The sequence below is a fragment of the Carcharhinus amblyrhynchos genome, chromosome 4 (genome assembly GCF_965287045.1).
Source record: "Carcharhinus amblyrhynchos chromosome 4, sCarAmb.v2.hapA, whole genome shotgun sequence".
Lineage (NCBI taxonomy): Eukaryota > Metazoa > Chordata > Chondrichthyes > Carcharhiniformes > Carcharhinidae > Carcharhinus > Carcharhinus amblyrhynchos.
The window spans coordinates 9,098,816-9,115,164 of NC_137327.1; the positions used below are offsets into that span (position 1 = coordinate 9,098,816).

General features: G+C 44.3%; 1 protein-coding gene across 1 annotated transcript in view; it reads left to right on the forward strand.

Annotated features, from left to right (window-relative positions):
- LOC145342498 (putative NADPH-dependent quinone oxidoreductase VAT1L) overlaps window positions 1-15,898 on the forward strand; it is a 148,485-nt gene extending 132,587 nt beyond the window's left edge. Inside the window, exons 8-9 of the mRNA XM_080188062.1 lie at window positions 8,019-8,102; window positions 15,064-15,898. Coding sequence (XP_080044188.1) covers window positions 8,019-8,102; window positions 15,064-15,162 — 183 coding nt within the window. The 3' untranslated portion in view covers window positions 15,163-15,898. The remainder of the gene's footprint in view (window positions 1-8,018; window positions 8,103-15,063) is intronic.
- Window positions 15,899-16,349: the final 451 nt, after the last annotated feature.

The following is a 16,349-nucleotide window of genomic DNA, read 5'->3' on the forward strand; positions in this document are numbered from 1 at the left end:
CCCTGGTCCCCAGAGCGTTACCCCGGTCACTAGTCCAGTGCCAATACCACTACGCCAATGTCTCTCCGTGGACCATTATTATGTTGCGCACAGATAAGCTACAATGATTCTGACAGAAAAGCGACATCCCTTCAAAAGTAGTTAATTGACTGTTAAAGCACTTCTGAATGTTCTGAAGCCAAGAACTATAGCAATACAAGTCTTTCTACTGTGTTGGGTACAATATAGTTTCAGCTTACTATTGTTAGAAGTAGCTTAAATTAGCATTGCACTGAGTGAAAATCCCCAAGTTGCCATACTTTGGGTATACTGAGGGAGAATTTAGCACGGTCAATGCACCTAACCAGCACATCTTTCAAACCGTGGGAAGAAATCGAAGCACCCAAAGGAAACTCACATAGACAACATGCAGACTCTGCACAGACAGTGACCCAAGCTGGGAATTAAACCCGGGTCCTTGCTGCTGTGAGGCAGCAGTGCTGACTACTGTGCCACTGCGCTGTCCACGACATTACTAACCTCCAGGTGAAGTAATTGCAAACCTCATAAAGGAACAATTCAGTTAACTACATTTACTAAGTAAAAAATGATTGAATGGGGGAATTGAAAATGATTGAAATAGGTTCTTGAGAAACAGGGACGATACGTATCATTTTTCTTTGGTCATGCAAATTTCCTTCGAACCAGGCCATATTTGCATAAATGGACAAACACAAAAATGCATCCTTAGCTGCAGACCAACTGGGGAAGATCCTTAGCAACGCAAGTGTAAATGCAAAGCAAGTATTCGATGCTGTGCCAACAGCAATTTAATTTGCTGAACGTACTTCTGTCAGCGATTCTTTCATTTATAATTGCCTAAAGCAAAAACATAACACTCAGAATTGGGTTGCCTGAGAGACCTATAAAGGAATGTGGATTTAGGAAGTTTGGCATCATCTACAGGATTAGAGGAATGGAGGGGTTCCTCTGAATGGGGGAGAAATATTCAGTTTGTATGCAGCCAAGCTAATTCCCATATTGTTTTCTCAGAAGCAAATAGAATAAAGGAATTGTGCAATGGTTTGCTGGCTCCCACAATAATACTCAAACACAGCCTAAAGATCATTAGTGGCCTGTCACATGTCAGCTTAGCGCAAAATGGAGCATATTTGCCACTTAATCAGAAGGTTGTGATTTCAGATGCCATAACAGTACTTGGATACTTCACCAGTGTGGACAGGACTGAGTTTCCAGAGTTGAAGTTAATGTAGGATTAAGTCTGTTGGTTCAGGTAGAGGTTAAAGATCAAGGATGCTACTCAGAAGGAGGACACAACTTCTGCTCAATGTTCCTCCCGCAATTAATGCCACTGCCAAAGAACGGATCCACTGACCATTTCATTGCCATGTATCTCTCTCTGTTTTTAAGGAACATTGACTTCCCTCCCTCTTTGTGTGGAGTTTGCACGTTCTCCCCATGTCTGCGTGGGTTTCCTCCGGGTGCTCTGGTTTCCTCCTACAGTTCCCCATCAAAAAAAAATCAAGTATTATTGTTTGCGCCATCGTCTTTCATCCTTTTCCTCCACGCAGACACATCCATTTAAAGCTGTCAGTTGATTCTGGGCCAAATTGCCTTGTATGTTCTCTTTTATTTTCCATCCTTTCTTGGGGACAAAATGCTCCTTAAATGCAAAGTCAGGCAGTAGAGTGATGGAGCGCATTAAGATTCAGCCACAGCAGAGAGTGAAGCGATCGAAGGTCATGGGACAAATACATCAAAGAGAGGCAGCACGCTGGCACAGTGGTTGGCAGTGCTGCCTCACAGCGTCAGGGACCTGTGTTCAATTACTGCTTTGGGTGACTGTCTGTGTGGAGTTTGCACATTCTCCCCCTGTCTGCGTGGGTTTTCTCTGGGTGCTTCGGTTTCCTCCCACAGTCCAAAGATGTGCAGGTCAGGTTGATTGGCCATGATAAATTGACTCTAGTGACAGGGAGACTAGCAAGGATGCGGGGATAGGGCCTGGGAGGGATTGTGGTTGGTGCAGACTCAGTGGGAAGAATGACATCCTCCAGCACTGTAGGGATTCTATGATTCCATAAAAGTTCAGCAATTCACTGGAGCTTTGATGGCAGATCCACAGAAACACTGGAGAATTGGTATAGTCAGAGATTGCACCATTTCTCCAGTGTTTCCACAGATTTGCTGTCGAGTTTACGACGTTATGGTGATGGAGAGTATTGGGTGTGGCTGATAGAACTCCTGTGGACATTCAGCTTCATTATTTGTGAGCTACATCCAGCTTTGCAAAACTGAATTGACAAATTGGCGAGTGGTATTGCATAAGGATAGGAAGAATATTATCTGTAGAATAAGCAGCTCTTCATTAATTGAGGGTGGTGTGGTGGTACAGTGGTTAGCAATGCTGCCTCACAGTGCTAGGGGCCCACACTCAATTTCAGCCTTAGGTGTCTTTGTGTGGAGTTTCACGTTCTCCCCATGTCTGCGTGGGTTTCTTCCGGGTGCTCTGGTTTCCTCCCACAGTTCAAAAGACTGTGGTTAGTTGCATTGGCCATGCTAAATTCTCCCTTGGTGTACCTGAATAGGTGCTGGAGTGTGGCAACTAGGGGATTTTCACATTAACTTCATTGCAGTATTAATGTAAGCCCACTTGTGACAGTGATAAATAAACTTTAAACTTTAAAATAAGCAATGGCAGCTAGGCAATACCAAATTTGGGGCAAAGTAGCCTGCAGAATTTAGACAGAAGGATAGACTCAGGGTTCTTGATGCAACCTTTCTTGGCTAAGTCCAACAGAACAGGACTAAATGATGCTTCGTGCTCCTGGGGGAATTAATTAGCTGCAGAGATCGCTGCAACCCTCTCTTTTGGTCCTCCCGTTGTACATTTACATATCAAACTTACTTCATAGTCTGGCAACCTACAGCAGTCACACCAGGGAATTCCCTAATTGCAGCTTGGGAACAGTAGGTCAATTGTTCAGGTTAATGGGACCTTATTTTGTATTTAGCACGCACCGGGCACCACAACAATTTGTCTAATTGTAGGTGAAATAAACAGGTTTCTTCGCCACCCATTTGAATATGTTTCCCTTCTGACTAGAGTTGAGATAATTAAGCTGCTGAATTGAAGCCTCATAATTAATGAATTAATCAGAGATCATCCCAACTTCATTTATTATTGTACAGTTACCTTGCTTGTCAATTAAACCCTTTGCTTGAATATTGAGTTGGGCATTATGAACAAGCGCACGCACACTCACACACGCACATACATGCACATAGATGCACGCACATGCATACGCGCGCACACACACACTCACCCGTGCATGCACCAGGGGTAAAGAACATAAGAACTGGGGCAGGAGTCGTCCATCTGGCCCCTCGAGCCTGCTGCACCACTCAATAAGATCATGGCTGATCTTTTCGTGGACTCAGCTCCACTTGCCCACTCGCCCACCATAACCCTTGATTCCTTTACTGTTCAAAGTTTATCTTTCCTTGCCTTAAAATGCAATAAAACAATGCAATTTTTGCATTATTGATTTCCCCAAGTAGATTTTCCTTGAACTTTCTCCTGAGACTTCCTGCACTCATCATCACAAGGACCTGAAACCTTGCACCCAACTACAGTTACAGCACCATGGCTTATTTTATAGTGAACTTTTCACACTGGTGTAAGTACACAGAGGTGGATCCCTGGAGTTAGTATTCAGAACATTGCTCTTGTCGATATATGTTTGTTAAGACTGAGATTACTGCGGGTGGGGGTGGGTAGCTCCAAAGAAGTTACATGGAAAGACAAGCCACAGAAACGGTGGGGTTTATTGATGATCTGTACTCCAGTGCTCGGCTGGCTGTAACGGTGGATTCGCAGGCAGGTCACACCATACCCTGGGTCACCTGACCCATCCTCTTAAAGGGGCTACACCCCGCATACATAACAATATTAGCGATCTGAACTTGGGTTACAGGGGCATAATCTCAAAGTTTGCAGAAGGCATAGAGATCAGTAAAGAGTGGAGAATAATAACGGATGTCAGGAGGTCCTCAACACAACGGTGAAACAAACAGAACCACGGAAGAATAAATTCAATGTTGTGAAAGAGGAAATTTTGGAAGGAAGAATGTTGAGAGGTAGTATCAACTGTCTGGTGCAATTGTAAAAGGCTTGAAGGAAAAGAGAGGCCATCAATATACATTACAATGTGACAGACCTGGATTCTAAGGCAGCTTTTTGAAGAATATGCATTGCAGTGATAAATCTAAAATTGCACCTAATGGTTTTAACATGTGAAGGCTACAGGACAGAAGGCCATTTTGCCCGTCATGCCTATTACAGTTAAGTTTAAGGTTTATATATTAGAAACACAAGTAGACTTACATTAACACTGCAGTGAAGTTATTGTGAAAATCCCTTAGTCACCACACTTTGGTGCCTGTTCGGGTACACTGAGGGAGAGTTTAGCATGGCCAATGCACCTAATCAGCACGCCTTTCCAACTGTGGGTGGAAACCCATGCGGACACGGGGAGAACGTGCAGACTCCACACAGACAGTGACCCAAGCTGGAAATTGAACCTGGGTCCCTGGTGCTGTGAGAAAAGCAGTGCTAACCTGATAAGACGTTGAGAGGTATAGATTGGGTGGATTCTCAGAATCTATTTCCCAGGGCTGAAATGGGCGCTACGAGAGGGCACAGGTTTAAGGTGCTGGGGACTAGGTACAGAGGAGATGTCAGGGGTAAGTTTTTCACTCAGAGGGTGGTGGGTTAGTGGAATCGGCTGCCGTCGGTGGTGGTGGGGATGAATTTGTTAGGGTCTTTTAAGAGACTTCTGGGTGAGTACATGAGATTTAATAGGATTGAGGGTTATAGGTAGGTCTAGTAGGTAGGGATATGATCAGCGCAACTTGTGGGCCAAAGGGTCTGTTTGTGCTGTAGTTTTTCTATGTTCTCTGTTCTAACCACTGTGTCACTGCACTGTCCCACTTGAGAGTGAAACCTCTGCAATCAGCTGATTGCTTCAGGGGATACTGCCATGCTGGAAAGCGATCTTTCTTAGATCATTTAAACAGGCTGCGAATAATCAAAGAATCAGGCAGTTGAGGGCATGCTTGGCAAAAATTAAGTGGTGTGCAAGTGTGAGACGTCCAATAAGTTAAACAGGGGCAGCTCCCCTGTTTCCATTAAGGTAAAGTGGAGGCAGAACAATCTCTACATAGAAGGACAACGTGAGGAATTTGGATCAAGCATGTACAACCTATCGAGCCTGCTCCCCCAGTCAATACGTTAACAACCAGCCCCCAGCTGAGGTTCCCCAAATTTGTTAACCCGTTCGAGATCCTTCAGGTGATTAGGGTCCTTTGTGGGAACTAACTCAGCACAAGCCCTGAATTTGTTAACTTCCAGATGGGATATCCCCAAATAGTTTTGCCCCCTAGTGGGGGCAGGATAAGGAGGTCTTGTGACGCAGTGGGTTAGTGTCCCTGCCTCTGAGCCTGAGGCTCCGGGATCGAGTCCCATTGCAGGTCTTGATGACCAAGGAAGGCGCATTCATAATGCGGCCAAACAAAATGAGTGTGTCAATCTACAAATCCTTCCAAGACATACCAATGGCTGGTGGGAAGAGTGGGAGAGACTCCTAGTCAGCCACGCTTGACGTGGAGTGGCGCCCCTCAAGTTATGAGCCTCTGATGACAGACTAGTGACCTGTTCCAGGAATTACTAGCTACGGAAACAAACAAAACTCTACCTTAGTGCGCTGTTAGGTGTGGGAAGAGAATCGGATGGATGGATAGATGGAAGAGGGATGAACTGGCTCCCTTTCTTTCTTCAATCCCCTCGTTTGGTCGCAACAAGATTAATTTTAAAAGAATCCCTTCCTTTACTGATACCCTTTCCCATTTTTTTTTAAATGAACAAAATTAATCTGGTTTTCTTAACAAAAAGAATGAGTTTATTAAGTATTAAACATAAAATAAATTAATAAGAAGCACGCATTATGTTTTTCCAGATTAGAAATGAGAATTGAGTTCTAAGTAATTAAGTGAGAAGAAGTGTACGAAACAGTCCTTGACTTGTCTCTGAGGTGTTGGTGATGAACATTGTAGAAGTTGTGATTACAGTTGTGCTATCTTCAGCAGGTGAATAGTCAGTCACTTTAGAGATTCCAGTGCTCTGCAGTTTGGTTAAGAAACTGTCCTGTTTCCTTTTTAACTGTGGCTTTGCTGACTCGGCTTAACTCAACATTGGGAAAGAGTGAGACGAGTACCTGCGAGGAGAACCTTTACCAGGGGTGTTTGCTGCCACCCCGATTTCCAGCTGTGCATGTTCTCGTCTAGAACGCACTATGTACACAGCCAGTGAGCCACATATCACCAATGACAAGTGTTGAGATGTTGAAGACAAAAAAAAACACCATTCCAAAATCTGCTTTGAAAATAATTACTATGCTCACAAGCCTAGAAATGTGTCAATCAATCAGTGTTATTACAGTGTCAGTAACAACAACAAAGAACAAAGAACAGTATAGCACAGGAACAGGCCCTTCGGCCCACCAAGTCTGCGCCGATCACGTTGTCCTATCTAAGCTGAGCATTTGTATCTTTCTATTCCTTGTCTGTTCATGTGTCTATTCAATAAGTCTTCAATGTCGCTAACATGTCTGCCACAACCACCCCACTTAGCAGTGGATTCCAGACCCCCACCACCCTCTGTGTATAAAAAACTTACCCCTCACATCTCCACTGAACCTTTCCTCCCTTACTTTGAACTTGTGCCCCTCTTGTAATTGTCATTTCTGCCCTGGGAAAAACCTTCTAACTGTTCACCCTATCTATACCCCTCAAAATTTTATAAATTTCTATCAGGTCACCCCTCAGCCTCGGTCTTTCCAAGGAGAACAGTCCCAGTTTATTCAATCTCTCCTCGTAGCTAATGCCCTGCATATCAGGCAATAGCCTGGTAAACCTTTTCTGTACCTTCTCCAAAGCCTCCACGTCTCTCCAAAGCCTCCACCTAAACAGCGGCATTATTCACTTCACGCCTCTTAATCTTGTTCAAACAAACATACATCGACGTAAGAGATTGCAAAAATTATTATAACCTCATAAAGATGTCAAGCGAGCAGAGCAAACACCCCACTGCCAGTTGTAGAAACTGACCCCTGCTGTGTTAATCCATCAGTGAGTCTTGGAGCTTAACCAAGCATTCACAATGAACTCATCAGGCAACAGAAACAGATGGGCAGATATCTGATTCTTTACCAGAAACTCCTTACCCAAACAGCAGTGCGAATGTAGAACTTGTGACCAGATGAAGATTAGGGAAGAGGAAATAGTGGGTTACAATGATAGATTTAGATGAAGAAACATTGGAGCAGGTTTGAGTGACGCATAAACACCTACATGGACTGGTCGGACTGAATGGTCTATTTCCCAGCTGTAAGTCCAGTGTACTATGTACGTTTTTCTTTGATGCAGCTAACAATGTGACCTGCTTAGAAACCAAGAATAATATTGAGTACTTCTGTTATTGTGGAACATTAATGACCTCGGATGGTCCACCCGTTACATCAATATTGAGCCACTAGTAGTGGATAGCATGGTGGCACAGTGGTTAACGCTGCTGCCTTACAGCACCAGGAACCTGGGTTCCATTCCGGCCTTGGGTCACTGTCTGTGTGGAGTTTGCACATTCCCCCCGTGTTTTCCTCCTGGTGCTCCGGTTCCCTCCCAGAAATCTGTGGGTTAGGTTGATTTGCCATGCTAAATTCACCCTGGTGTCAGGGGGATTAGCAGGTTAACTATGTGGGGTTATGGGAATAGGACCTGGGTGGGATTGTGGTTGGTGCAGATTCAATGGGCCAAATGGCCTCCTTCTGCACTGTAGGGATTCTATGATTTGCCTGCTACTGACCTGGAATTCATATCGAAGAATCATTATTGACCTGCTATTCCTAAGGATTCATTTGGGCTCTCTTCGTAAAGGAACTCATGACTCTATCTATTATTTGCAGGTGAAGGAAGCCATGCAGAGGATTCATGACAGAGGGAACATAGGAAAACTTATACTGGATGTTGAAAAATCCCCAACTCCCTTGGTAAGTGATTCTTGGCTCTTGAGGTAGTGGAGGAAATATGCCAAAAGTTACGGCACCCAGGAAAAAAAATCTACCTGCGTGTTCTGGGATCATGTTGCTGACAAGAGTGTTTGGTTCCACTTTTGATCTAACACGGAGTCGCAGGCTGAAAGCTCATTTGATAACGAAGCCTATAGAAAAATATAAGCATACCAGTTTGGAGTTCTTCAGTGAAGATACCTGGGCAGTTCAAAGTTCGAATGCTGGTATGAATTAGCCTGTGGGCCTCTGTGATGTTGGTTAGATGCAGTTTCGATTTCAAGCCCTTCAAGAATGTTGTGGAGTCTCCAGTCCAGGCTTTGTAGATTCATCTCCACACAGTGGCATAAGCAACCCAGCGGGAAAAAAAAGTCATTGGAATATTGAAATGAATGGAGTTTGATTTTCATTTTCTTTGAACATTTTATTGAAATTCTGGACCAGATCCCCAAATCTCTGACACAATCTGATTAGGGACTAGTAAATTTTTTGCTTAAAGTGGCCAAAGTTTGATGTCCAATGTTCTTACCAAGAGAATAAAGATACCACAATTTTTTAACTAACAAATTAAACTTTATGCAGTTCAAAAAGTAAAATAATTTACAATGGGCGGGATTTTACGACCTCGCTCATCCAGAAACTGTAAAATCCCGCCTGAGGTCATCGAATCCTCCCCTCGCCCCCATTGATTCCCCCTGGTGGGTGGGCCGGTAAAATTCTGGCCCATAGCTATGTTATACTCTAACATTCAGAATCAACGTAACATGCTAATCCCTTCATTTGTGGGACATGGGCGTCGCTGGCTGGCCAGCATTTATTGCCCATCCCTAGTTGCCCTTGAGAAGGTGGTGGTGAGCTGCCTTTTTGAATCACTGCAGCCCACATGGTGTGGGTTGACCCACAATGCTGTTAAGGGGGGAATTCCTAATTCCGAATAATAGATAAACTGTGGTCAAACACACCAAGCCACACAGTAAATGGCAAATGTGATTCAGATCCTACAGATGTCTCTGCAACCCATCCAGATATCAATATCCACGATCCACAATCTCATTAAAACTCTGTCTCAGTCACGAGGGATTCCACACTTTCACTTTTAGAGGTCAAATCTCTGAATTTCCTCACAGCCACTCCAATTCGGATTGCCTTAACAACTGCCCAATTCCCAGAGTTCCACTTTCATCTCTCGAGATGAAGTTCCCCTGCATTCCTGAGTCCAGTAACTCAGGGACAACATTCCAGCTCCTCAGCCACCTGAAGCAGAACATCACTGCTCCAAAGGGTTACCCTTTGATTTTGATTTGATTTGATTTGACTTATTGTTGTCATATGTTTAATAACCTGCAGTGAAAAGAATTGTTTCTTGCGCACTATACAGATAAAACATACCTTTCATAGAGAAGGAAATGAGAGAATGCAGAATGTAGTGTTACAGTCATAGCTAGGGATGTAGAGAAAGATCAGCTTAATGCAAGATAATTCCATTCAAGAGTCTGACAGCAGCAGGGGAAAAGCTGTTCTTGAATCGGTTGGTATGTGACCTTGGACTTTTGTATCTTTTTCCTGAAGGAAGAAGGTGGAAGAGAGAATGTCTAGGGTGTGTGGGGTCCTTAATTATGCTGGCTGCTTTGCCGAGGCAGCGGGAAGTGTAGACAGAGTCAATGGATGGGAGGCCGGTTTGCGTGATGGATTGGGCTACATTCACAGCCTTTTGTAGTTCCTTGCAGTCGAGGGCAGAGTAGGAGCCCATACCAAGGTGTAGTACAACCAGAAAGAATGCTTTCTATGGTTGCCCTTGCCCCAACATTTGGTAGAACATTGTCACCAATCTTTCACCACCTTTTCAGCCTGGCTTCACTACCAAGCCCTCACTACCTGTAGCCTGCCAACCCAGATCTTCAGCACTAACAGCAGCGCTTGAGCTGAATGGAGCTTCTTCTCCTGTTCCTGACTCTCTCTCTCTGACTAAAACTGACTCACCCTTGACCTGACCTGAATGACCTATCAGAACACTTCAAGAGGGTCCCACCCTGGTAACTAGGCAGCATCAGATATACCAAGTATTGGAACATCCTGTGCCTTGAATGTTTCAGGCGCTGGCTTACAAAACACAAGAAAGGAATTGATTTCTTGACAACCTTCATTAGGTAACTATAAAACCATTGGAGATTGCAGGTGGCTGGGGAAGGGAACAGACAAAGGCTGCTTGACGAAAACTCCAGATTTGGGTGGCACAGTGGTTGGCACTGCTGCCTCACAGCACCAGGGACCCGGGTTTGATTCCCAGCTTGGGTCACTGAGTGGAGTCTGCACGTTCTCCCCATGTCTGCATGGACTTCCTCTGGGTGCTTCGGTGTCCAGCCACAGTCCAAAGTTGTGCATTTTAGGTTGATCGGTCATGCTAAATTTCCCCCTCAGTGTCAAGGAGGAATAGCTAGGGCAAATACATGGGGTTATGGGGATAGGGCCTGGCTGGGACTGCACTGTAGGGGTTCTATGATCTATGATCTATTAATCCAGTTAGGTAACCAAGAATCTGTTTGCCCCCTAGCTGTCCCTGGAATAGTCACTGTGACTGTAGGGGACTGGTGGAGTAGGGATGGGATGGGTGGAGGGGAGTCATGAGATGAAATCTCTATGTACATACCTAACCAAGTGTTGGCAATATTAAATCTGGCACAGATGAATACGTAATTTTTTTTAACGTAGAATTACACAAAATAAACAGTGGAAAAACTGGCCACTTGGCCCAATGTGCCCATGCTAGTATTTATGCTCCACCTATCTTTACTTATCTTAATCTATCATCGTAACTATCTATTCCCTTCCCCCCTCACGTGTTTGTCTAGCTTCTCCTTAAACACATCTGTGCCATTCACTTCAGCACTCCCGGGAGCAGAGAGTTCCACATTCTCCCCCACTCTCTCAGCAAGGTAGTTCCTCCTGTGTTACATGTTGGATTTCGTGGTGACTATGTTAAATTGATGGTCCGCCCTTCCCCAGAAGGTGAAACATTCTTTCTCTATCCAAATTATCAAAACTGTTCATATTTTAGATTAGGTCACCCTCAGCCTTTTCTTTTCAAGAGGAAAGCAACCCAACCTGTTTGTTCTCTCCTAATAAGGATGTCCTTGCATTTCTGGTATCATTCCTGTAAATCTCTCCTAGCCACTCTCAGGTTCCTCTTTATCTTTTTAATGATTGCGCAACAAGAATTGTACACTGTACTCCCAGTGTGGTCTGAGATTCAGTACGACTTTAGCATTAATTATCGACTTTTCAGTTTTAGCTCTCCGGAAATGAGAGTTCTTGGTTTTCTTTCTAACAGCCTTTTTAACCTGTTGTGCTAGTTTCAGTGATTTGTGTATTTGTACTCTATCTTGCTTCCCAGCCCAATTAGATTCTTATTTTAATAATAACTGAACTCATATTTTGTTTGGATCTCACATTTATCTGCTTTTTTTTGCCAATTATGTGCCCATTCTGTAATCTATTGTATTCTTGCTGTAGCCCTTTCTTTCTCCTCTCATTTTGTCTGTCACTGCCAGTCAATTATTTATCCTTTTTCTCCTCTTAACCTTCTTCTATTGTATTTTTTTTTCTTCTCTTCTAGCTCCTCTGCTCTCCCTCCTTTAAAGATTCATTCGGGTAGCCACGACCTCAGTCATTTCGGCCTGAGCTCTGGAATTCCTTTCCTGAACCTCTGCTGCCCTTGTCCTCCATTCCGACGCTGCTTAATTTTAGTTTCCTGTACGATCATCTCTTTAGATCGGTGTAATTTTTTTTTGACTATATTGCTGCGAGGTGCCTTCAACTCTGTGTATTTCCAGCTTTTCCCCATTTTATCTCAGATTTACAGCACTTGGCTTTTTGAGGGAATGTGGTGGAGGTTTACCAGGCTGATTTCAGGATGGTGGGACTGATGTGCGGGGAGAGACTGATTAGGCTAAGATTGTTTTTGCTGGAGTTCAGACGAAAGAGGGGAGATCTCATAGAGACTTATAAAACTCTAACAGGACTAGACAGGGTAGATGCAGGGAGGATGTTCCCGACCATGGGGGAGTCCAGAACCAGGGACACAGTCTGAGGATACAGGGTAGACCATTTAAGACAGAGGTGAGGAAACATTTCTTCACCCAAAGAGTGGTGAGCCTGTGGAATTCATTAGCACAGGAAATAGTTGATGTCAAAACATTGAATGTACTCAAGAAGTGGCTAGATATAGCACTTGGGGCAGATGGGATCAAAGATGGGAAAAAGCAGGATTAGGCTCTTGAGTTGGATGATCAGCCATGATCATAATGAATGGCAGAGCAGGCTCAAAGGGTCAAATGGCCTCCTTTTGGTCTTCTATGTTTCTATCTTCATCGGTGGGAGGAAACCGGAGCACCTGAAGGAAACCCACGCAGACACGGGGAGAATGTGCAAACTGCACACAGGCAGTCACCGAGATCTGAATTGAATGCAGGGTCTCTGGTACCATGAGGCTAACCACTGTGCCACAGTGCTGCCCTAATATCTTTCTTTCAAACTTCTAAGACAGGATTTTAGAACCTCATTCATCCTGAAACTGGAAAATCCCGCCCGTGGTCAATGACCATTTCCATTGTCCGCCGCTCGCCGCTCCAATTCCGTGGCGGATGGGCCGGTAAAATTCCAGCGCTCGAGTTTTTTTTGCAATATCGCACCAAGGGAACTTTACCTGCCGCAGTGAAGTGAATGCAGCACATCTGCAGTGAGCAGATGTTAAATCTGATGGTTTCCAAACCTCTCCATCATTGGACTTTATCCCTTTCCTCATATCTGGGACCACTAAAGACCGATTGATTGAGCTTAATTGCTATAATTAATCATACCCGGAATGGTAGAAGGCAAACCAGACGGATATCAAACTTGTTAACATTGAGCAATTCCTGTGAATTCTGACTGGCTGCAGTGGTAAATTGAAACCGGAAAAAATCATTAGCTCCCGAAGTTTAAGTGCCTCACCGATCGATCTTAAGTTTCCACATCTTACACGTTATTGTTCATTGCATCGCTGCTGAGGAATCGGAGGAAGAAATCTGCCTGCCTCACAAGGTGATCAGATGATGTGACTCACAACAGCAGCTGGTGCCATTGTAACTAGAATTAGCCACTGAGCATCAGCATTTTTCAAACAACTCAGGACGCTGGGTTATAAATAGGTAAGACCACTCAACTGGGCTGTGGTCTGCTGGGATGTTAGCACAGTGGCTGACGTGCGGATGCTTTTCTGGAGAGTGCTAGCAGCAATTTATAATTGTAGAAGACATTTCATCCTTACTATCAGCTTCCCATTAGGTTTATTCTTATAAAAACTCACATTTATATAGAATCCCCACAGTGCAAAAAGAGGACATTCGTCCCATGGAGTTTGCACTGACTCTCCAACAGAGCATCTTACCCAGGCACCCCCGTGCATTTACCCTGCTAATCCCTCTAACCTGCACATCTTTGGACACTAAAAGGTGATCTAACATGGCCAATCCACCTAACCCGCACTTCTTTGGAGTATTGGAGGAAGCTGGAGCACCCGGAGGAAACCCACGCCGACACAGGGAGAATGTGCAGACTCCATTGCAGTTTAGCATAATGCCCCTACTTTTCTATCCTGTCCTTCCAGAAATAAAGCTAACACTTGTCTTATTTTATATACAGGGGACGCAATGGCCTAGTGGTACTATCACCAGACTATTAATCCAGAAACTCAGCTCGTGTTTTGGGGACCCGGGTTCGAATCCTACCATGGCAGTTAGTAGAATTTGAATTCAATGAAAAACACTTGGAATTAAGAATCTATTGATGACCATTGTCGGAAAAAACCATCTGATTCTCAAATGTCCTTTAGGGGAGGAAATCTGCCGTCCTTATCCGGTCTGGTCTACATGTGACTCCAGAGACACAGCAATGTGGTTGACTCTCAACTGCCCTCAGCAATGGGCAATAAATGTTGGCTAGCCAGCGACACTCATGTCCCATGAATGAATAAAAAACAATATGTGGCCCTGTTAATATGTGAGTGGTGTACTTGTACTCCAGGAACCCTTTGTTCCTCTATCCCACTTACACTTGCACCTTCCTAATAATAAGTGGCCTGCCTATTCTTCTCAGTAAAATATACAACCTTACATTTATCTGTGTTGGTGTCACAATGGTAACACAGACAGTAGCTCCATATTTGGTGACCGACCAGAGGCCTAGGGTGGCCCCACTCACAGTAATTAGTGGGAATCTGCTACTTGTGATTGCACTGGAGGGGATGCAGAGGAGGTTCACCAGGATGCTGCAAGGGATGGAACATTTAAGTTATGAAGAGAGGTTTGATTGTATTTGTTGGATTGTGTTTGTTGGAGCAGAGAAAACAGAGGAGTGACCTAATTGAGGTTTACAGGATTCTGAGGGTCATGGGCAGTGTGGATAGGGAGCAGATGTTGAAGGATCTCGAGGGAACATAAGTTCAAGGTGAGGGACAGGAGGTTAAGGGGGGAGATGTGAGGAAAAGCTTTTTTACCCAGAGGATGGCGATGGTCTGGAATGCGCTGCCTGGGAGGGTGGTAGAGATGAGATGCCTCACATCCTTTAAAAAGTATCTGGATGAGCATTTGGCACGTCATAACATTGAGGGCTGTGGACCAAGTGCTGGTAAATTGGAGCAGGTGGGAGTTCAGGTGTTTCTGGATGCAGACTGGATGGGCCAAAGGGTCTCCTCTGCACTCTATGATTCTGTGATCACTTCTCATCTCAGTTGTATGCACACACACACACACACACACACGTATACACTCACACACACACACACACACACATACGTATACACACACACATACACACACACGTATACACTCACACACACTCTCACATAATACTGCTCTCATTCAAAACCCATCAATGAAGTCATCCATCTCCTCTTCATTGCTTCCAGATGGCGAATGACAGCACAGAGACCAGCGAAGCGGGGGAGGAAGAGGAAGATCACGAGGGAGACAATGGGAACAAGGAGCGTATGCCCTTCATCCAGTAGCTGCCAGGGCAAAGGGGAGAGTGGAGAGAAAGAATAAACCCATGTGTTTGAGTTTCCTTTTTTGTCAGCCGCTGGAGCAGAGAACGATTTGAGGAAATCTCCCTGGTGCGCAAGTGAACAAATGCTGTCGTACTGTGCGTATTTGTGTCTGTCCGCAGTCAGCCAAGCTACAAGCTGTTTGAATCTTAGTGATCTGAACTGCTAAAGTGCCATATCCTTTTCCGTGCAGTATTATGACCCAACATTCTGTGTTAAGATCATTTGAAGAACAGATCCATTGTGTTATGCTTCTCCCTGTTTTTAGAGTGGGCACAGTCCTTCTGCAAACCTATTGCAATTTTCAGTACGTCACCATGTGCCATTCAATACATCTTTTTCCCTCTCTCTCTCTCTCTCTCTGTTGATTTCTTGTGCATGGTTCTGTTAACCTGTTAGTGCCTGTATTCATTCTGATACACATCACTGACCAACGACCATCCACTAAGTCAACGTTAAATATTCCAGACGTGCATCTTTTACCAGAACAAGTGACAAGAACGGCTTCCAGATTTGCCTTACTGAGGGAAAGAAAAATGCATCGATCTATCTATCAGCTCAAAAGCCTAAATAATGTGAATGGAGATCTCAGTTTGTTTACTTGTCACATTGGTTGCATTAGTGCTTTTGTTATTTTGTGCCTATCAAACAATGTTTACATAAAAATATAAAAAAAATTAAAAAAACCATTAGCAATTGATTACTTGTCAAATGTTTATTTAATTATTTAGAAGGCGCATACAATAATTCAAGAATTAAAGCATGCAGGTACAGCGGGCAATGAAGAGGCAAGTGGTCTGTTGGCAAAACATGTATTATTACTCACAAGTAGGTTTACATTAACAATGCAATGAAGTTACTGTGAAAATCGCCTAGCAGCCACACTCCCTTGCCTGTTTGATACACTGAAGGAGAATTTAGCATGGCCAATGCACCTAACCAGCACGTCTTTCGGACTGTGGGAGGAAACCGGAGCACCCGGAGGAAACCCACACAGACATGGGGAGAATGTGCAAACTCCATGCAGCCAATAACCCAAGCCGGGAATCGAACCTAGAGCCCCAGTGCTGTGAGGCAGCAGTGCTGATCTGAGTACAGAAGTAGGAATGTACTGCTGAGTTTTGTAAGGCTCTGGTCAGACCACATTTAGA